This window comes from Marmota monax, unplaced genomic scaffold, assembly GCF_021218885.2.
Source record: "Marmota monax isolate L192 unplaced genomic scaffold, Marmota_monax_Labrador192_F-V1.1 WCK01_AAM20220418_F8-fsc00100, whole genome shotgun sequence".
In the NCBI taxonomy this organism is placed as follows: Eukaryota; Metazoa; Chordata; class Mammalia; order Rodentia; family Sciuridae; genus Marmota; species Marmota monax.
The window spans coordinates 4,099,382-4,120,553 of record NW_026693872.1 but is presented as its reverse complement, the minus strand read 5'-3'; the positions used below and the strand labels follow the sequence as shown (position 1 = coordinate 4,120,553).

The 21,172-nt window shown below is 43.9% G+C and overlaps 1 protein-coding gene across 4 annotated transcripts in view; it reads right to left on the bottom strand.

Annotated features, from left to right (window-relative positions):
* Positions 1 to 21,172, bottom strand: part of Dgkg (diacylglycerol kinase gamma) — a 211,850-nt gene that overhangs the window by 122,411 nt on the left and 68,267 nt on the right. For 3 of the 4 annotated variants that reach the window (XM_058585080.1, XM_046462616.2, XM_058585083.1), the window contains 7 exons: positions 18,965 to 19,135; positions 14,957 to 15,006; positions 11,350 to 11,424; positions 10,530 to 10,652; positions 5,443 to 5,560; positions 3,665 to 3,753; positions 609 to 725 (listed from right to left, as the gene is read on the bottom strand). In XM_058585080.1, the coding sequence (XP_058441063.1) occupies positions 609 to 725; positions 3,665 to 3,753; positions 5,443 to 5,560; positions 10,530 to 10,652; positions 11,350 to 11,424; positions 14,957 to 15,006; positions 18,965 to 19,135 (743 nt within the window). The remainder of the gene's footprint in view (positions 1 to 608; positions 726 to 3,664; positions 3,754 to 5,442; positions 5,561 to 10,529; positions 10,653 to 11,349; positions 11,425 to 14,956; positions 15,007 to 18,964; positions 19,136 to 21,172) is intronic. The other variant, XM_058585082.1, reaches the window with a different exon arrangement.

The following is a 21,172-nucleotide window of genomic DNA, read 5'->3' as shown; positions in this document are numbered from 1 at the left end:
CAGTCTGGTTTGGAGACACCTCCTCTTGGAGGTTGAAACCTGGTCAGGGGACAAGATATGGCTCTGAGTTGGATGTGGCAGGCAGGTTGGGCAGCTCAGTGGCTGCTAGAGGGGCTCCAGAGGGGCTGTGGACTCTATCTTATGCTGTGGTTGGTGGCGGCAGGCAGAGGCCCCTGGACCAGGCAGTGAGGCTGCTGTAAGGAAAGTGTCTGAGGGGAAGGTGCCCCTTCCTCTGGTGCCTCAAGGGGCAGGCACTCTAGTGGCTAATTCCTCTCCCACTCTGGCAGTGCCCTAGCCTCACATAGGTGAGGGAAGTGCGTGGTCTAGCCTATTGTTCCCAGCTGCCTGGGCATGCAGGCAATGGGCTGGACAGCTTCTTAAGCAGCCCTTACTCCAGTGATTCTGGGGGTGTCCCCTCTCTCTAGGCAGCTTGGTAATTGATGGGAGTACCATTAGACTGAGGGCATGAAACAGAGGCTCTGGGGCCTTCCTAGCCTTATTAGCCTAACTCTGGTTGTTCTCTGGCGGGATGTTCACTGCTCCCAGGCTGCAGCTTGAGCAAAAAAATCACACGGAAAAGAAGCAGGGCCACCTGGGCACCAACCCACCGTCATCCGGCACCACACGCAGTGCCGCGCGGTGACACTCTGGTAGCACTTGATACTTTTGTGGCACCGGTCACACTTGACGGAGGAGTTCCCTTCCACCCACGCGTGCTGCATCACCTGTGGGAGGGAAGCGAAGGATACCAGGGAAGGCAGCAGAACCATGACCCTGGACCGGGGCTGCAGGAGGGTGTGGGAGGAGTCCAGGAGAAGGGAAGGCTCTTTCCTATTTAGATGTTCATAGGATGCTGGCTCCCTCTCTGCCTGACCACCATTGTGCTAATCACAGTAGATGAAAAATCACTGCGTCTGAGTTTTGAATTGCTCATTTGCCCTGGCAAGCAGCCAGAGTGAGCAGCATCTCATCTGGAAGTCCATCTGTCTGTCTTGCAGAATTCCTCGCAGAGTGATGTGCTTGCATGGACCCTTTTCTGGAAGGCAGCACGGAGCAGGGAACATGGGAGGGCCTGGGCTGCAGACAAAACTGGTTGGAGTCACTGATTTTGAACTTCACAGCAGGGTGATTGTTGACCAGTTCCTAGACCTTTCTGAGTCTTAGGTCCTTCATCTGTACAAATTGGTATGATACGTCCCACTCCTCAGGTTGTTGGGAGGATACAATAAGAAAACACACTCAGAAGGGCCTCCCTACAACAGTCCCCATCTTTTGAAGGTGCCCACTGTTGGATAACTAACTCACTCCCCACTGCTCAGTCTGAGCTGCTCATCAGAACAATTTAGGAATTTTCTAGAAGTCATAGTGCCCACCCCACATTCTGAATGAATTAGTCTCTTATCATTAATATGTTATAAAGTGTTCTGAGTGGTCATAACGTGCGGCCACGGTTGAAATGAACTCTAGATGAAGCTTAGACAAAAAGTCCAAGGAAACTAGTGAGGGTCCTAGTTTCATACCGGTTCCTGGAGAGCTAGCTGTAATCTGCTTCCTGCCCAGGAAGTGTAACCAGGGGAGGTTAGCAGCTTGGGAAGCAGGAGAGAATGTCTGTAGGTGAATGTGCATGTATAAGTACTGCTAAAGTAATGGCCCCTGACCTCCATCCAAGAGCCAGAATTACCAGCTGGCTCTGCTTGCAATGCCACAGGACTTCTCAGATTTCCACCAAGCTACCCTGAGCTGCAGAAGGAAGAGGATGTGAACCTTGGGGGAAGGTAGGGGTGCAGCATTGAGTGCCCAAATTCAAGCACAGTATTAAAAATACATGAAAATGTACAAGACTATCCCATGTTTGTATTAAATAAGAATAAATGTTTTAAATTGCTTAGCAATTAAATTGCTTGATGGCTCCCACTCTGGAATGTTTTTGGTAAAGATCACAGTTCCAAAAGTTGTGTCACACTCAGTTTGTAGCTTCTCACCTTCTGCCATATTGATTGTTGATAGAGCTAGGTTGGTTAATGGATGTGTCATCTATATGATCACATTGAATTTGCTCTCAGATCATTGTTATTTCTATTTTGCAGAGAGAAAAAGGCAAGGCTTCAGGGAGGTTAAGTGACTGGCCCTAGGTTCCAAGGCTGGTAAGTGGCTAACCAGGGACCCACAGCCAGGTCTCTGACTCCAAGTCCAGGGTCGTCTCCCCAGTGCCACATTGCCTTCTCCAGCCTCTCTGGGATCTGAAGAGATGGTGAGGGACTCGGGGTGTCCCTGCAGGCTCAGAAAATTGTGAATGTGCCCTGTTGGCCTCTCAGTGACCTCACTCTATTCTGAGTGGCAGGCAGCCAGAGTGCAGGCACAGGGCCTGAGCTCAGGAGGCACGCCAAGTGCCCTGGTGGAAAGCATGGGCATGGAAAGGGGTGTACATGGGGTGGTGTGGAGGGAGTAGACAAGAGGCCATGCGGTGTCCATGAGGCATGCAGAGGATTCCCCGGAGGTGCCCTTCTCTCTCAGGAGTACTTCCGTGGGAGGGGTGGGTACCACTCCCACCTGCTAAACATCTCCCAACTCAGCTTCCTCAATGGAATCTTCCTTTTGCAGCAATGCAGAGTGCCCTGCCCTTAATTTTAAGGACACTCAATTTCCAGATTCAGCAAATGGCACCACTCAATGGCCAAGAAAGAAACCTGGGAGCCCTACCTCTTCCTCTCTTTCATTCTCTCATCACATCACCAAGTCCTAGTTACCTCCAAATTACCTCTCACTCGGTCTCTCCTCCTTAGTCAATGGAACAGTCAATACTCAATGATCTGCATGGCCCCAGGGATGTCAGCACAGACATGGCCTCAGCATGCAGACCCCACCCAGAGGGGCCCTCAATGCAACACTTGCCTTTTGCTTTAATTATCCAAGAATTTCCCCCGCTGTGATTTCTTTCTTACACCATGCTCAGAACAATTTACCTGACTTGCAAATTCAATCACTCCTTGATTGAAGCTCTTTGAGGACCCTGTGGCTGCACAGAAAACTCCTTTCCAATTCCTGAGCTGACCTTACAAGACCACTTCCAGGTGGAGTCTCTTTCTGAATAATATCTCCTGTCACTTCCCTTTAAGCACCCTCTGTTCTAGCCCCACCAAACTAAGTACAGATCCCAGAATAAGTCATGTCCTGGGCCTTTACACACTCTTTCTGCCTGGACTGCTTTTACTCTTCAATACCTCTTGAAGTCCTCCTGATAATAGCTTTAGGGCACAACTCAAATGCCACCTCCTTTGTGAAACTTTCCCTGGCTCCTCATCCGTGCCTCAATCGTATGTTCCACAGAGCCTTATTATGATGGCACACCTCACTGCTGTGCACTTGCTGACATGTCTGTCATGTCTGACATGTCTGACATGCCCTGTACACTGGGCAGTGCTTGAGCAGTCTGGGGACTTCCTCTTATAATCTGCGTGCCCACTAGCACAGTGCCAGGCAAGTGGTGGGCCCCAGAGAGATGCTGAATGGATTGATGGATGAATAGGATGATTTAAGGGTGATCCTCAAAGCACAGAAGGGATGGGAGAAAGCTCCCAAAGCCCCTCCTGCCCAGGACTCTGTGTGATGGACATGTTGCCCCAGATGCAGCATGCAGTAGAACAAGGCACCAGGTGTCACCAACCTCACCGCTCCTTTTGGCTTTTGAGCATGTTTTGACACACCCAGGAATGTTTTTGGATACACAGCGCTCATGGACAGTGTATTTACAATCTACAAAGAAAAAAAATAATAAGAAAGATATTTGAGTGACTATCTAAGGAAGAGCCATCCCCCAACCTCCCAGCCAAGGCCTGTATCTCCTGCTGGATCTCCTCCTGTGAAGGGCTGGGGACATGTGGAGCTGGCCTCATCTAATGGACATTCAACAGCCTCCTACTGTTCCTTGAGCAGAGTCCCCAGTCATCTTCCAGTTCTGCTCCTGTGTCTCCACCTGGGCACACTCCCTTCCTCTGTGAGCAGCGAATGCAGCAGGGAAATGTCCCCAGAAAGGGGAGAGTGAAATATCATCCTGCTTACTATGCCCATGTCATATCATGGCATGTCAGGGAAGTTGGGGAGTGGACAGAAAGACCAGGGGTCTCTGGGAAGGCAGGCCAGGCTTCATCTCTGACTCTGCCATTTGTAAGTCCACGTAATATTGGGTAAATTGTTTTATCTCTCTGAAATTGAGGGTTTTCTGCAAAATGGGCATAAATAGTCTTTTTCTTTGTAGGGATTTTGGCAGCATTAAATGATATAATTTACGTGAGGCACCATGTGCCTGGGTCAGAATAGCTATTCCAAATTACCACTGTTGTTTCTACTATTATGCAAATGGAAGAGGTCCACAGGCCTGGAACTTAAGAGGAATGAGAACTGGTCAATGCAAAGTGCCAAGAAGGGGGATTTGAATGGGGCAAAAGGTCACTGGACACCTTCTTTAAGTTTGCTGAGGCCTGATCTTGATGGACAGCAGGCCCAACTCCACTAAGATGACCTTTTGCTGAGGTCACATGTGCAGATTAGAGGATCTGGACCACATGAAGGGACTTCCTTACTCAGTCTTTTTTTTCTTTTTGGTTCCAGGGATTGAACCCAGGGGTGCTTAACCACTAAGAAACTTCCCTAGACCCTTTAAGACAGTTTTTAGTTTGAGACAGGGTTTTGCTAGGTTGCTGAGGGCCTCACTAAGTTGCTGAGGCTGGCGTTGAACTTGCGATCCTCCTGCCTCAGCCTCCTGAACTGCTGGAATTACAGGGGTGCACCGCCTCATCCAGCTCCTCACAGCCTTTGGTAGATTTCAGCTACTATTGATGTCCCTGTCTCGAGGTGGTTGGCAGGGCTGTGTGACCCCTTCAAAGACTTCTTGTGGGAGCCCCTTTCTCCCTGCTCCCCATGTCCCCTTCTTCCCTGTCACCCTTTCTTTCTCCTTCTTATTCACCTGGTTCTCCTGTTCATCTTTCCAGTCTCTCATTCCCCTTTTTCTATCACTTGGGGTTTTTTCTTTACTAAATGGGTTGTCAAGTGAAACAAATGTCTCGCTTTAATTCTGATTGTTTTTACAGAATCTAGAATGCATTGTTTCACTAATTCAAAGCTAAGCAAAACAAAACAGGTTCCTTTGAACATAAACATAAACATTTACCCAATGAAAATCAGTATGAGATGCTTTTGAATTACATATGAACTTATTTTTTCTAGGGGATCAGTGGCCCATTGACTCCAACCCTACTACAGGTCTTGTCCATTTGATGCTAAGATAGCACATAGAGGCCTTCTTTAACCCTGCTGCTGGAACAAGAAGAGTGGTCCCTCAAGCTCAGAAGCAGAGAGACCTCGATTTTCCCTAGAATGGCCAGACCAACCATGCACAGAGCAGCACAGCGAAGTGGGGAAGAGGTTTAGGGGAAGTTTACTCACAAATGCAGCAGAGGCCTTGCTTCCGCACCCCCATCAGCATGATGTGGCAGAAGTTGCAGTAGGTTGGCTTCTTAAAATGCTTCATGGTCCAGGCATGCCTCCCGTCCCCTTTTGAGCCCTGCAGGGGTACAGGAGGTGAGACCCTGAGCCTTCAGCCCCAGCTAGAGGAAGTGGGTGAGGGTGCCTCCTGCATGTTCTTTTTTTCTAAATAGGACTCTTGTATATGGCAGGTAAGTCATTTGTTTTTAAAATTGTTTTAAATTCAAATAAAAAGTTCTTTTTGTGTTTTGTAAAATTAACAAACATTAAAAACAAGAATACCTAAATGGGAATGTGGGAGAATTAAATAAGCCCTTTTCAAATGGCCAGTGGAAGTGTAAATTGGAACAATTTGATTTATCTACATACCTACCTACCTATCATCTATGTCTGTCTCTATCACCTGCTTATCTGTTAAATGTTTACAACTTTTGACTTGTAATTTTCCCTTCTGGGTCTCTCTCCTAAAGAAAGACAGATGAGCATTTTTGTGCTCTGCTGAGTGTTTAACCCAGCATTACTTAAAATAACGAAAAACTGGAATGTCCTAAAGTCTCCAAATTACTAAAAGATTAATGGTAGTACACTGATATGACTTCATGTTAGAGGGCAACCAAAAAGTCATTTAAAGAATTATCTAATGGCATGAGAATGTGTTCATGATATATTGCTGAGTGAAAAAAAACCAAAAGGTAAATTTCATGAGATATATATATATATATATATATATATATATATTATATATATATATATATATTTTTTTTTTGTAGCAGGGATTGAACCCAGGGACATTTAGCCACTGAACCCATCCCCAGCCCTTTTAAAAAATATTTTATTTAGAGACAGGGTCTTGCAAAGTTGCTTAGGGTCTCACTAAGTTGCTGAGGCCAGCTTTGAATTTGCGATCCTCCTGCCTCAGCTTCCGGAGCTGCTAGGATTACAGGCATGCGCCACTGCACCCACTTGATGATATATTCTGATTTCAGTCTTTGTGAACTAAGATCTTTGATGGAAAGAAGTTTCACTGATCTGTCAACAGAGGTTAGCTATAGCTGACAGTATTGTGCATTATTTTTTTCTCTAATTTCTCTTCTATATTTTCCAAATTTTCTACTCTATACACTAGTGTTCAAATAGAGAAAAAAAATAGTTTAGTAAAAATAATGTGCTCCTTCTACAAACTTTCTGCACACAGAAAAAATAGTAAAGAGCAAGACACAGAAGGAGAGGGATCATCTCCTCCAGATTTGGCTCAGAGGTGAAATCATCTTTACCCACTACACAGACCACGTTCCACACAATCACACATCTTCTGGGGAACACCAAGTCTCCCACCTTGTGGCCCTGGGAGCTCAGTGTGGCTCCAGGCTGTGGCTTCAGGACACCCCTCCCCACATATACTAGTTCTGAAGACTCCATCACAAGAGTATCTCTGGGATTGGTCTGAAGGGAAAAAGTATGGTAGGTAATAAGGTGATGGGGACCCACAGTCAGGGACATACAGTCCAATGTGCAGGAAGTCCAGACCTTACTTCTGGCCACTTATGCCTTTGTACTGGTCACTGTGGTCAGTCCTACTTCTGGCCCCACACTCCTGCTTATGGTCTCTGCAGCAGCCCACATTCTTTTCCAAATGCTGGTCTCTTCCCCTGGTCCAGGTGAAGCTCATTCCTTCTCACCACCTCAAAACCCGCTTCTTCCAGACCTGAGTTTTACAGAATTAATGTCCCTTCATCTAAGAGTCTCTACTTCAGGAAAGAGATACAAATGGATAATGATTTACCAGATGACTGATTCATGAATTCAATCGGCAAACATCTATCTCAAGGTTTTATTTTTTATTTTTGCAAGAATTAAATTAAATAATGTAAGTGAAGCTCATAATCCACTGCCAAGTACATTAAAATTTTTTATTAAGTTCCTACTCTGCAACAGCTACTGGAGACATGAAAATAAATAGAATGCATATTTAGGAATAAGGAGATTAGATTGATTCCTAATCTACAGAGGAGAAACAGAGACTATTGGACTATAACTAGCCCATGACCATCTAGAGAATAAGTGAGGGGGTCAGTAGTTGAACTGGGGGGTCCAGCTGGTTTCGGAGCCCAGGCTCCTTCCAGGCCTCTCTCCTACCTCCACCACCCAGGGTTTCCCTTCATGGACAGAAAAGAAGTTACATCCCTTTTCGGAAGATCCAGCTTCTTCATGCCTCTGAAAGGACTATCATTTCATCTGAAAATACCCTTATTCGCTAAGTCAATCAGCTGGCTCGGCTTTCTCAGCTGCTGCTTTTCTAGATACAAGAAGCCAATGGACAATGACTTGGAGCCAGGAAACGTTTCTGCTTAGGTTACAGCACCATCATGTGGTTTTTTCATTTCTGCACATGGGAGGCTGCAGAATGTGGCAGTAGCCTCCATGTTTTATGCCACTGCTACAATTTCACCCAGAGAGAGAGAGAGACTGTTTTACATATGTCCTGTTCACAGATGCCCAGACTCCTCAGTGATCATCTGTGGGATTGGAGGAGGCCAAACAAGCAATAGGACATTAAAGACATTGATGCATGTTAAAAATTTACTTAAGGGACTGGGGCTGTGGGCTCCGTGGTAGAGCACTTGCCTAGCAAGTGCTAGGCCTGGTTCAATCCTCAGCACCACATAAAAAGAAATAAGCAAAATAAAGGTAAAAGGAAAAAGATGTAGTCATTGCCTTAAAAATGTTTTATTTAAAGTATATATTTAAAAATGAATGCAGGCCAGGCGAGGTGGCTCACACCTGTAATCCCAGTAGCTTTGGAGGCTGATATAGGAGGATTGTGAGTTCAAAGTCAGCCTCAGCAATGGTGAGGTGCTAAGCAATTCAGTGAGACCCTGTCTCTAAATAAAACACAAAATAGGGCTGGGGATGTGGTTCAGTGGTTGAGTGTCCCTGAGTTCAATCCCCTGTACCAAAAAAAAAAAAAAAAAAAAAAAAAAAAAAGAAAGCATAAAAGCTTTTGATTAACAAAAATCAAATTTGCTTTTTACTTTCACTTGCCATTTTTGCTGATATAATTTATATCAAAATAAGGCTGATTTAGCATTTGGAAGAATGTTGAAGAAATAGTCAGGTTCTCTCTCCTCTAGCCAGAAAATAGTGACTGCTCTCATGCAGAGATGGTGGTATTTTGAACCTCACCAAGTCCAAACAGGGCAAAAAAACAGAAATGGGTTCATTGTGATGAAAATGTTCTATCTCCATTTCCCAAATGAGGAAAACCAAACAATGGCATTGGGACAGCACCCAGGCAGAACTTCCATTTTGATGGAAGTATTGATAGAAGAAAGCTTACTCATTTGAGCACCCAGTTCCTGGCTCACGTGGGTTTTTGTACATACTGTTTCATGAGGGGTCTGATGTTACAGAATGTGGCAGGTGGCCTCTGGTGCAGACCTGGTATGTGCTCTTGGGTGAGTCCTTTACCTCTCTAGACCTTAGTTTCTAAAATGGAAGGGACAAACCAGGAATGACAAGGTCTTTTCTGCCTCTAGGGCTCTAAGAATTAAGAAAGGAGTTGTGTAGATCCTGGTTCCTTGATCACCACTTAGCACTTGGGAAGAACTGGACATGCTGCAAAACAGGGCAGGACTCTTAGCTCCTGAGCTTTGGAAATAAAGGCTCCACTCTAGTCCTGAGTTGCAGGCCTGTGGGATGGAGTTATGGGCCATGATAGTCAGCTTGAGGCTAACCCAACTTCACTTTCTATTTTCTCTCTATGACACTTCGGAAATCTCAAAGGAGTGGTCACACAACCTGTATGACTGTTCTGGTAAATCCTTAATGTCACCATTTACCCTTCTGCAGGGTAATTTTCCTCCCTCAGGTATGGAAGTTAGTGTACTTGGTAAATAAGCAAAAAAATGTAGTAACCCACTGGGTCAGATGCAGGCTATTATAACCACTGATTTCACATTAAGCCATTACACGAATCCCCTCCTATGATCCAACTGGGAGATTTCCCTGACTTTTCTTCCATTTGAATCTTTGATCAAGTTGTTCTGCCTGCATAAGCTTTCTCTTCTACCATCTTCTACCAGCCTAATCATACCCAATCTTGACAGCCAGAACAAACCTCCTCCTAGGTCCTTCCACCTGATCATTACTCTCAAGAATGTGTTTTCAAAATCTCACACATTCTTCTTGGTCAACACTCCCCCACCCCCAGTTTCTTCCTATTGTTTTTACACTTATGTGTGGGGAATTGGAAAGTGCAGGGTCTCTGGAGTCTGTTACAAATCCTGGTTCTTCCTTTGCTTCTTAGGATCAGAACCTCAGTTTCCCATCTACACAAATTGGGATAAAAATACCTACCTTATCTGGATGTTCTGTTAAATAAGAGACCATTCATGAAAGCCACCCTGTAGCAGATCATCATTCTTTTTCCTCTTTCCCTCCTTCCCTTTTCTCCTCCTTTCTTCTATCCTTCTCTAATTATTACCATTTAAAAATAAAATTTGTTGAAAAGATGGGAATCTTCCCTGAGGTTTTGTTTGCTTGGTACAAGAGGTTGAACCCAGGGCACTCAACACAAAGCCACATCTCAAACGCTTTTTTATAGTATATTTAGAGACAGAGTCTCACTGAGTTGCTCAGGGCCTTGCTAAGTTGCTGGGGCTGACCTTGAACTCATGATCCTCCTGTCTCAGCCTCCTAAGCTGCTGGGACTACAGGTATGTACCACAGCACCTGGCATCTTTCTTAAAGTTTCTCTTCTTCTTTTCCTGGTTGAGCATAAGCTTTTTGCAGGCAAATATTGTCTCTGTGCCCTCACAGCATGCAGAACAATGTTTTAAATTTATTAACAACTTAGCAAATGTTTCCTGAAGGATGAATATATTTGGGGCATGAAGATAGGTAAAGAACTGAGAATAGAAAGGACTTTTGAGCCAATCCGAGGGTGTGACAAGCCCACTGGGAAGTCTGGCTTAGAAATCATATATATTAATATGGATTCCAATGTTCCAAGATGGCAAGGATCTTTGAACTCCAGCTTATCGACTTACATAGTCATCCATTCCCAAGAGGACCAGCAGTGGGATAGTGGTCATCCCTCCGTGGACCCACTCCTGTAGAGACACAAAGCCGTCCCGGTCGTAGTCCATCCCTTGCAACATCTCCTTCAATATCTGTGGAATCCAGAGAAGTGACAAACATGTCCATTTTCATCCTTGATTTTTCTACCTCCCTCTGGCCACTGCTTTCTCTTTCATCCTGCATCACCCATTTTCTGTTTTACCCCTTTCCCCTCTTATTCAAAATGAGTAGAGCAATGAGGGACAAGACTAGAAGTGAGGGGACCAGGGTCCTAGGTCTGATTCTGTCTTGACCTGAAGGTATGGCCTTGGGCACATCACCCACCTCTTTGGGTTCAGGTTTGCTCATCTGCAAAATGGAAATAACACTATCATTGCAGCAGTGTAGGAAGGATTAGAGAAAATATGTACAAGGCATCTAATATAATTCCTGGTCCATAAGAAACCCTCACATGGAGTTAATTGTTGTTATTAATATTACCTGGTAATTGAGAAAAATCTCTAAAATTATTTCTGGCTCAAATTCTCTGATCTATGAATTCTTGCTATATAAGACTTTAGCTCTGGTGGAAAGGTTAGAGGAAGTTATTATTTCTTTTATTTCTACACTTTTTCTGCTGCCACCAACATTTTTCTTATCAGAGAAGCAGCAGGTCACAGCATAGGACCCCAAAGAAGCTGTCAGTAAGGGAGCACCTGCACAGCCAACATTGGCACCCATGTCCTGAGTAGGTCCCACTCTTATTTTGAAAGCTCACTCCAAAGTCACCCCCTGCTTACAGAAACTCACAGGCCTTAGCTCCGTGGGATCCCACTCCAGATACTGGGCAATATGCAGCATTTGGTTGACAATGCGATCCATCTCCTAGAAAAAATCAGGGGAGAAAATATGAAAGGGAGATCCCAAAGAGGTGTTATTAAGAGCAAAACTCAAAAGTGAGTCGAGTGGGAAGATGGGCAGGACAGAGTATGAGAAGAAACCAGTGTTTCTTTTCTTTTTCAAAAGTTGTTCCAATATACACTTCCAATCACCATCTAAGAGGGCATGATACATGACTGATTGATTGTAGTGCTGGGGATTGAACCCAGGGCCTCATGCGTGCTAGGCAAGTACCTACCACTGACCTACATCTCCAGCCCAGAAACTGGTATTTCATGAGGAGCTTATTGTTTGTTTCTGCCTTGACCACAGAGCCAATAGATGCTTACAAGAAGCACAGGACATGGTATGCAGAAAGCGCTCTCAGCACTGACTTCTCCTAGGCCACCTTCCTTCCCTTGTCCTTTAACTAGAAAGGCATAGAGAGTCCACCTGCTTTCTCCTACAAATACAAACCAAGAGGTTGTCACACCTTATCATTAGCAACTTGGGATCCATCTCCCCTCTCTCAGGGGTCAGTTTCATTCGATTACTATGAACTGAAATTTAGATTATTCCTTTGCATCATGGTCCAGCCCTGAACCCAGGACTCTATAAATAGGAAGTTATTGAGGGATATGTTTGCCTGGTAAGTAAGCTTTTTGGTACCAAGGCCATACTTCATCTAAAAGATTTGTTGAGTGCTAATGAGTCAGTGTACAGAAAGCCCCACTGGAACATATCAGACTGAGAAATTATTTGGTGTTAAAAGTTAGCATCTTATGCGTGGGCACCATCTAAGATGTTTGTAGTATGATTGTTCTAGGGGGATGTGTGGGTGGACTCAAGCGAGGTTGAAAAGTATTACCTCTATCAGGTTGAACGTCAGATCAAAACAAGCAAGCTAAACCCCATTAGAAATTTAAAAATTACATTTCACTTAAATTAAAAGAGTGATCTATAGGAAAACTACAGGATAGGGCACTAGGTAAAGGCAAGGAAGTGGGCATAAAGGTGAGGTCAGGGATTGGCAGAAGTTCCAAAGGAAAATAACTTGTGAATCTACTCGGGTCCAAGATTCAGTGAGAAAATATGATTCAGAAAGTGAGGAATAGATCCAGTTGTGGGCTGTGTAAATAAGAGAGTGGGTGGATTTCGGGAAGAACTGGTTCTCCAATGCCTACCCTGGTCAGGCCACAGTTGGATAAAGGATCATGGAGTGGTGGAGTCTGTTGTGTGTCATATTTTAAGAATGGCACTGACAAACTGGAGCTTGTGCGGGGCAGGCGTTTACAACTGCCTCATGAGAAACGATGCATGAACAGGGACACTCTTAGCTTGGAGGAGATGTTGGGGAGATGTGACAGCACTTCAAAGGCCTGTTGTATGGAACTGATTTCCACTTGTCTTGGTCAGCTACAGAGGGTAGAGGGAAGCTGAAGGATGGAGAAAAGGAAGAACTCCAGGGTCAGACTATACTTTGGCCTCCCTGTTGGGCTGGGGAAGTGTGAAGAGCATCAGGTTTTGTGTTGAATATTGTCCTAGCAGAGAGACAGAGAGACAGATGCCTTGAGTGTAGGAAGGTAGCTCTAACAGTCACCCCAGCAGTGAAAGGCCGTCTTGAGTCCCATCATTGGGATGGTTCAAAAAGAAGATGGAAGTCCACTGGCCAGGGATTCAAGGTGGGAAGTTCAACATGACAATTCTTTTCAGACTTGTTTCAGTCCACAAATGTCACCTGGAAAATATATCCGGGCTGGGCGTGGTGGTGCACACCTATAATCCCAGTGACTCAGAAGGTTGAGGCAGGAGGATCATAAGTTCTAGGCCAGTCTCAGCAATTCAGCGAGGCCCTAATCAATCTAGTGAGAACCTCTCTCAAAATAAAAAGGGCTGGGATGTGGCTTAGTGGTAAAGTGCTCCTAGTTCAATCCCTGGTACTGGGGACAGGGGAGGAGAAAATAATACATTAGGAATTGAACCACTCTTGACCACTGACAGTGCTTCCACTCCGTGCACCGTTGCCATGATTTCATGCCTTAATTATTTTCATCACCTCCTAACTGGTACCCTTGCTTGCAACCCCTACAGTCTATACTCAACACAATAGCTCAAGCAAGCCTGCTAAAATAGAAGTCAATCATGTCACTCTGCTCAAACTCCTCAATGGTTTTTCATTTCTCCAGAATAAAAGATACACCCTCTAATCACCCAGAAAGCCTGATACACTTGGTAAAGTCCCCCCAGCACCATTGCATATCTTCTCTGATCCTATCTTCTATTACTTCCTTACTCTGACTCATCTGTTCACTCACTCTGGTCCAGTCACACAGGCCTCCAGTGAGTCCTCTAACACCCAAGCACCTCTCAGGACTTTTGCGCTGGCTGTCCCCTCTGCCTGGAGGCTCCCCACCTAGATGGCCTCATGACTGACTCCCTCACCTCCTCTATTCTCTGTTCAGAACCTCCTCCCCAGGAAGGCCCCTTGACAACCTTAGCCAAAGGTGCAACTCCCTCCATCAGCTTCCTCTCCTGCCTTTATTTTTTTTCTTAGCACAGATCCTTCCTATGCTGTTTAATGTCAATGCTTGCACCCGACTGAAAGCTGCCCGAGGAGATGAAATTTTGTCCGTTAGAGACATTGATGTATCTCCAGTGCTTAGAATACTGCCTGACATCCGGGACACTCAGTGACCAAATGCTTGCTAGTCTGGAGCTGTCTGGTTGTTCCCTCAAATGCCTCAACCCACAACACTGCCATGTGGCTGGAGGAGTCCCACACAGGCACCTGGGTTTCAAGGGAGTGGAGATAATTCTGTTGGTCGGGTGGACTTGTTCTCTTCCATCCTGTCTCTGGTCTGACTCGGCCCCTTGCATTTCAACCTCACAGCCTTCCCATTACTGGGCCCTGATTCGAGGTGTCAGTCATGGCCATAGGGTCTATCTGATGTCGTGAACCTCCTTCCTTTTCTACCTTCTTCCTTTTCTATTCTTTCTCTTACTTTATGGTCTCTGAGCTGTCCCTGACACTTGCTGAAGGGGCGAGGTGAGTCACAACCTTTCTCAGGTGCAGTGGGATGGGATCAAGTGCTCAGAGCAGGCAGAACCAGGCTCTCAGCACTGGGGAATGAGAGGAAAGCAAGGGTGACAGCAAAGCACACCAGTGGTCACCTCCTTTCCTCTCCTTCTTGCCCTGGGCTTGTTGCCTCACTGGCCTGCTCCTCTTGGCTGCAGAAAATTTCAGGGGGAATTTGTGAATGGAGAAGTTAGATTAGATGAAATACTAAAACATCTCTGCAGTCCGAGATTTTACGATCCCAAGCTTCTGCAATGAAAAGATAAATTGGGCTTCACCCTCTGCGAGGCTGGCTCTTTGGAAGTAAAAGGCAGGGGTTCTGCTCAGATTTCTGCCGCCATTATTAAGACACTGTAATTCCCGTAAAGATGGAATGGAGAATTTTCAGATTCTTCCTCCACCTGCTCCCCGATACCCCACCCTTTCTCAGATCCAGCAGGGATATTTGGAGTGAGAGCTTACCACTTGGTCCAGGAGTCCGTTCTCATCTGAGTCATAGAGACGAAACATGACTGCAAGAAACACAGAGGTCAGGCTTGAAGTGTCCTCCAGGAACTTGGGATGGGCTGAGGTTTTGGTGCTACCAAGTTTTTTGGGTCAGTTCTGGCTGGCCATCACTGGATGAAGCTGTTGTAGTCAGTTCACCCACCCTCCAAAGTGCACAGTCTGGCTCTCTTACATAGGGGAGATGAGGAAGGAGAAACAAGCTACTTGGGTTTGGATCTGCCTGGGCAGTAACTCTGTGGCTGATGAGATACAGGTCAAAATGTGACCTCTGAAGGGCATGCACACCCTCGGCATCACTGGAACCCACTCAAAGCAGATGCCCAGCTGGTTGTGGGGCAGAGGTATCAGAATTATAGATGGCCTTTGTTTCCACTGTACTTAAAAAGAATGTAGAATTAAGAAGATTTAAATGCTGGTGTGTCCCACCACTTCCGGAGTTTCAAATCAGTTATCACATCTTTGGGCTCAGTCTCCTTATTTGTAAGATGTGAATTATAGTAATTTCTTCCTCCTAGAGTTATTTTGAGGATTAGAATATAATTGATATACCATATTGACAGTGCTTAGAATGTGCTCAATGGGCGCTATTTATTTTATTAATGAACATTTATATATTGCATTTAATATGAACCAGGTACTGTTACATGTACTTTATCATTATTACTTAATCCTCAGAAACAATCTTAAAAGGTAAATATTACTCCAGAAGCTATTTAAGGTTGAGGATTCCTTATCTGACATGCTTGGGACAAGAAAAGTTTGGGTTTGGGATTTTTTTTAATTACAATATGTGTATACTAACAACGAAATATTTTGTGAAAAGAACCCAAATTTAAACACAAAATTCATTCATATTTCATGATACATCACCTGAAAGTAATGTTATATAATTTTTTTGTGTACTTGTGTTTTGACTGTGACCTATCATCTGAGGCCAGGTGTGGAATTTTCCTCTTGTAACATAATATTGAGACTCAAAATGTTTTGGATGTTGGAGCATCTTAGATTTTGGATTTTCAGGTTAGGAATGCTCAACCTGAATGTCTGTTTTGTTTTTGAATGTCAAGGTATTATTTGGGAACATATGTCTTCAGTTATGTTCCAGCTGTAGGGAGGTGATGTATATAAAGAAAATCTGGGGGGCTGGGGTTGTGGCTCAGTGATACAGTGCTTGCCTAGTATGCCTGAGGTACTGGGTTTAATCTCCGGTACCACATTAAAAATAGAAAAAAATCAAATAAAGGTATTGTGTCTACATATATATGTGAAAATCTGGGAAGGAAATTTGAATTAAAGACTAAAAGTTCACTTATAGAACCTGGAAACCTATATTTTATTCACCCAAAGGACAGAGATGGGCTCCCTGTGCCTCTGAAGTAAGCAGGGCTAAACAGTTTTTCTTCTTCCTCTTGTTCTTTAAGCTCCTCATCATGCCTGCTTCCTCTGTGGAACCTCCCCCAGGTGACCCTGCTCTCAGATAACCCCTTCATATGTGCTGGTCACACCGAGTTGCCCTCTAGATGTTTTAGTAGGTCCCTGCATTTTGTCTTTTTTTTCGGTGGTGTGTACCTGATGGAGTCTAGGTTCTTTGAAAGTAGAACCATGGGCTTCTGATTCTTTGTGACTCCTCTGTCCTGGTCAGAATGTCCTGGTCAGGGGCATGCAGTGCATGCTGCTTACTCCCTGAGCAGATGGTCGAATTCCAGAAGAAGGATGGAGCTTCCCATTAACCTTGTGCTGGACTCTGGGCCCAGGTGACTGTCTAACAAACACCTCTTTAGGGTCCTACTGGGTATGAACCATAGAACTAGAAGGAGCTGAGGGAACAGCCCCACCTTCAGTGATGGGCCATCGGGCAAGTCTTTCAACCTTCCTGTGCTTACATGTAAAGCAAGAATAATCCTATCAACCTTCTAGGGTTTCTGTGAGATGAAAATGACAAAATGCACTTAAACTAAGTAGCAAATATAAGGTGTTTAGGGATGAGAGTATTACTGTATTGGCAATAGTTGAGATTTCAGATTATTACTTCCCAAAAGGCACATGCTTGGTTTTTTAAAAGAAAGCTTGTTTTCAGTCACTAAAATTAGGGAAAGATTTGAACTGATGTCCTCAAATTAAAAATGAAAATAAAAAAACTCTACAGAATATGTGGCCAAATTACTATAACCCAAATTTGCAAGGAAAAAAAATTGGCAAAATGGAGAGGGAAACAAGGAATTAAAAGAGAAGAAAGAGACATAATAACCAATGGCAACATACGGACTTTCTTTAGATTTGGATTCAAAGAAACAATTAAAAATACATACATAATTCAGAAAATGTGAATCCTGGCTGAATACTTGACAATAGCAAGGAATCATTGTCTTTAGATGTGATAATAGTGATGTGGTTCTATTTAAGAAGGAACCATTGATTTTAGAGGCACATGCTGAAATATTTACAGATGAAATTGTATGATTCCAGAAATTTGCTTGGAAATAATTTGAAGCAAAGGGAAAGGTTGGGAGGTATTAACAAAACAAGAACGACTGGAAGTTGATCCTTGTTGGAGCTCAGTAAGACCTATGTGTGTGTTCACTACTCTTTACCTATATCTATCTTCAAGATTTTTTATAATAGGGCTGGGGTTGTGGCTCAGCAGTAGAACACTCATCTAGCATGTGCAAGGCCCTGAGTTTGATCCTCAGCACCACATAAAAATAAATAAATAAAATAAAGGTATTGTGTCCACTGCAACTAAAAAAATAAATATTTTTAAAAAATATTTTTTATAATAGAAACTTTGAAGTTTCTTTACATTGCCATTTCAAGACTCAGACTGAGAGTTACTAATATGAAGAATTTGCTACATTTACTTTGGTTATTAATAAACATAATGCCTAAAACTCAAAATCCAGCTCAATGTTGAAAATAATTTGACATTTCACTTTTAACATTAGCCAGCAGAAAACAGAAATCTGCTACATTTGCTACCAAATTAGCACTTAAGACTTGCAATTGTTAACACCTCAAACCTATGGGGGAGATTTTAAGCTGGGCTAATGAGCAAACTGTTTCATTTTGTTTTTGGCAGGGTTAACCTTTGGCAGACTTCCTGTGCTAATGTTTAAGTTTGGTTGGCTAGTCTCATTACTAAATGGAATTTCGACATTTGCCATAAAGTATATGTTTTTTCCTTCCTGTCTACTTAAGGTCCCAAGAGAAGCAAAGACAATAGGTACTTTTTAACAAGGTCCCATCATCCCCCGATCTAAAAAGCATGCCCGCAGGCTCCAGAGGCCAGTGAAACAACTCCTGGGCCGAGTCCTCTTCAATCTGCAGGCTCTCTCTGCCCCAGCTCTTACTCTCTTTGTGAATATCTGTTTTTGAAACCATCTTTGTAGCACCATGAAATCAAGTTCAATTCCAATTAATTAATCCCCTTTCTCCAGAGACCAAAGAGCTTGTGGGTAGAGAGTGGGGGAGAAATGGAAATAAACCTTACCATGACAGAGGTCGATTCTAGAGCCCAAGGGAGAGGGGAAAAATTCCTCATGGTTAAAGAGTGGCTTATTTATGAATTAGGGGAGGAAAGGAGGTCAGATATTGAAGATTTTTCCTTGAAAAATCCATCAGAGGAGGCAGCAGCTTTTGAGTTAGAGGCTTTCAGAAAGCCCTGGCAGCCAAGCAAAGGAGTCTTGACCCCTGGATGAGCCCTTCTCCCCTTTCCAAATTCTGTTCTCACAGCCAACGACTTAGATGCCCTTCCTACCCTATATATAAGTGACACTGTGTCTTAGGGTGGGTTTTAGGAAATGTTCCTATCCCTGCTGGCAGTAGGACAGAGGAACCTCCCCCAAAGAGGTAGGACCCATATCCATGAGCCTAGATCAATCTTCAGTGTGTTAAAGAATGATTGACAGGATCCCAGATCCTCCTCTAGGAAATAACCAAAGCCCCCTTGAGAGGGTGAATACTTACACTCTAGTTTATCTTGAGGTCTCCCTGTCTCCAGCAGGGAGAGGTAACACACCACATCCTTCAGGTACACTACGGGGGACTCTGGGCTTGAAGATGGAGCAGCTGGTGCTCCCAGGGGGGTTGCAGCCACTTGGTTTTTAGATGGTGCTTGCTTCTCCACCGTTTTCAAGTCTGCAATGGGAAAAAGGAGAGCATTCAAGGACACTTTCTATTTAGTACTAACCCTCTTTGTTTCCCCAGTCTCTTCATGGTAGAGGTTGAGAATTTAATATTGGTGTCTTCAAAAGCTTGAGTTACATAAACATGATCAAATCAGTGGTCCTAGAGATCCAGTTAGTGGAGGTCATACTCTCTGGACTTTACTCTGACCCTTTTAAGAGTTTATTTCCTCGTAAGAAATCCATCTATTCTTGGTAAATCTTCAGAAAAGATGACAGTGACTCTTGATAATATTAATAGTCTATAAGTGAGTGTAATTTAGTTTACTTTTTGGGAACACACTCAACTTGTAGAAATAATTTTGGCATTTCAAGATGGAAAGTCATCAGTAGTCACCAATAGACTCATACTTTTATTCTTAAACTCATTTAAAGACAAAGAGATGAATACTCAATAGAGAACGGTAGAACTGACAATTGAATAATTTCCAGAAACTAGGAAGAACTCTGACTAATTGCAAGCCTAATCAGTTGAATAAAGAAAATGTAGAAAGTGACTTATTGTTAGTTTGGATCTAGAATGTCTCCCAAAGGCTCGTGTGTTGAGGACTTGGTCCACAATGCAGCAATGTCAACAGGTGGGGCTTTGGGGCAGTGACTGGGTCATGAAGGCTCTAATCCCATCAGTGGACTAGTCAGTCTACTGGTGGGTTCATAATTGAAAGGAAGGTGGCAGAAACTGGAAGAGGTGGAGCCTCTTTGCAAGGAGTGAGTCCTTGGGAGTCATGCCTTGGGGACTATATTTCATCCACCAACCTCACTTCTCACTTCAAGGAGGTGAGGCCATCTGTTCCAGTTCTTCTCTGAGATGATGTTCCACCTCACCATGGGCCCAAAAGCAACAGGGCCAGGCAACTATGGATTGAAACCTCTGAAACTGTGGATCAAAATAAATCTTTCCTCTTTTGTTTTTCTTCTCAGGTATTTTTGTCACAGCAATGGAAAACTGACTAATACACTTATTGTAACCCAAGAATACAGTAAGTTTTCCCTCTAAAATTTTTCCTCTTAGAATTCTTTGTTTCCTCCATACTGTGTTCTAGTTCAGAAATAAAAGATCTAATACTAATAAGAAAATCAAGCAGCTATATTTTACTGTGTTAATTCTTTTTTTTTTTTTTTACTTTTTTGGGGGAGGGTACTAGGAATTGAACCCAGGGGCACTTTACCACTGAACTACATCTCCAGTCCCTTTTTATTTTGAGACAGGGGCTTGATAAGTTGCTGAGGATGGCCTCCAACTTGTGATCTCTTGGCTCAGCCTCCCAGTCGCTGGGATTACAGGCATGTGTCACTTCATCCAACGTGAATTCTACTTTTTGAGGTACCTTGAGTGTCTTCTCTTGTTCCTCAGCCTTTCAGAAATGATACCCATCAGAAATGATTCACTTTATACCCAGCAGGACGTACAGATCCCAGAAAACAATTAACCAGGGAAGAAAAAGAAGACTGGCAGTGGGAAATACATGTTGTGTGTCGTAAAACCACCAAAAAATACAACTTTAGCAAGTAATGAGTGCTGAAGATGCACACAGGCATGCACACACACACACACACAGAAAGAGAGAGAGAGAGATCACCTTGATAGTGATACCTGTGGGAGATGTCCATGTGGCCTGTACTGTCTTCATTCAGAGAACCAAAGAGCCAAGCAATGGGGGTCAACGTTCCATCTCAGGCCAGAAGAGCTGTGTTAGATGGAAGCCTACCAGGACTTGGGGCTTAGACTGTGAGTCTGAAGGGAGTCAAAGGCATAGTAGGGGAGACAGATGCACTCTGTGTGCTATAAAGAACTCCAGGAAGAGACCAAGATGGAGCTTGTAACAGCTACAAAATAAGGAAAGGATGTTTCATTCTGAAGTCTCAGGGGATCAGATCTTTGAACATAATTTCCTACTGGACAGGACCCTCAATAGGTATAGAGAGATACAACCTTTATGAAACTAGAGTGGAAAGCCTCAGGGGTGAGCAAGTAGAGATGGAACTACAA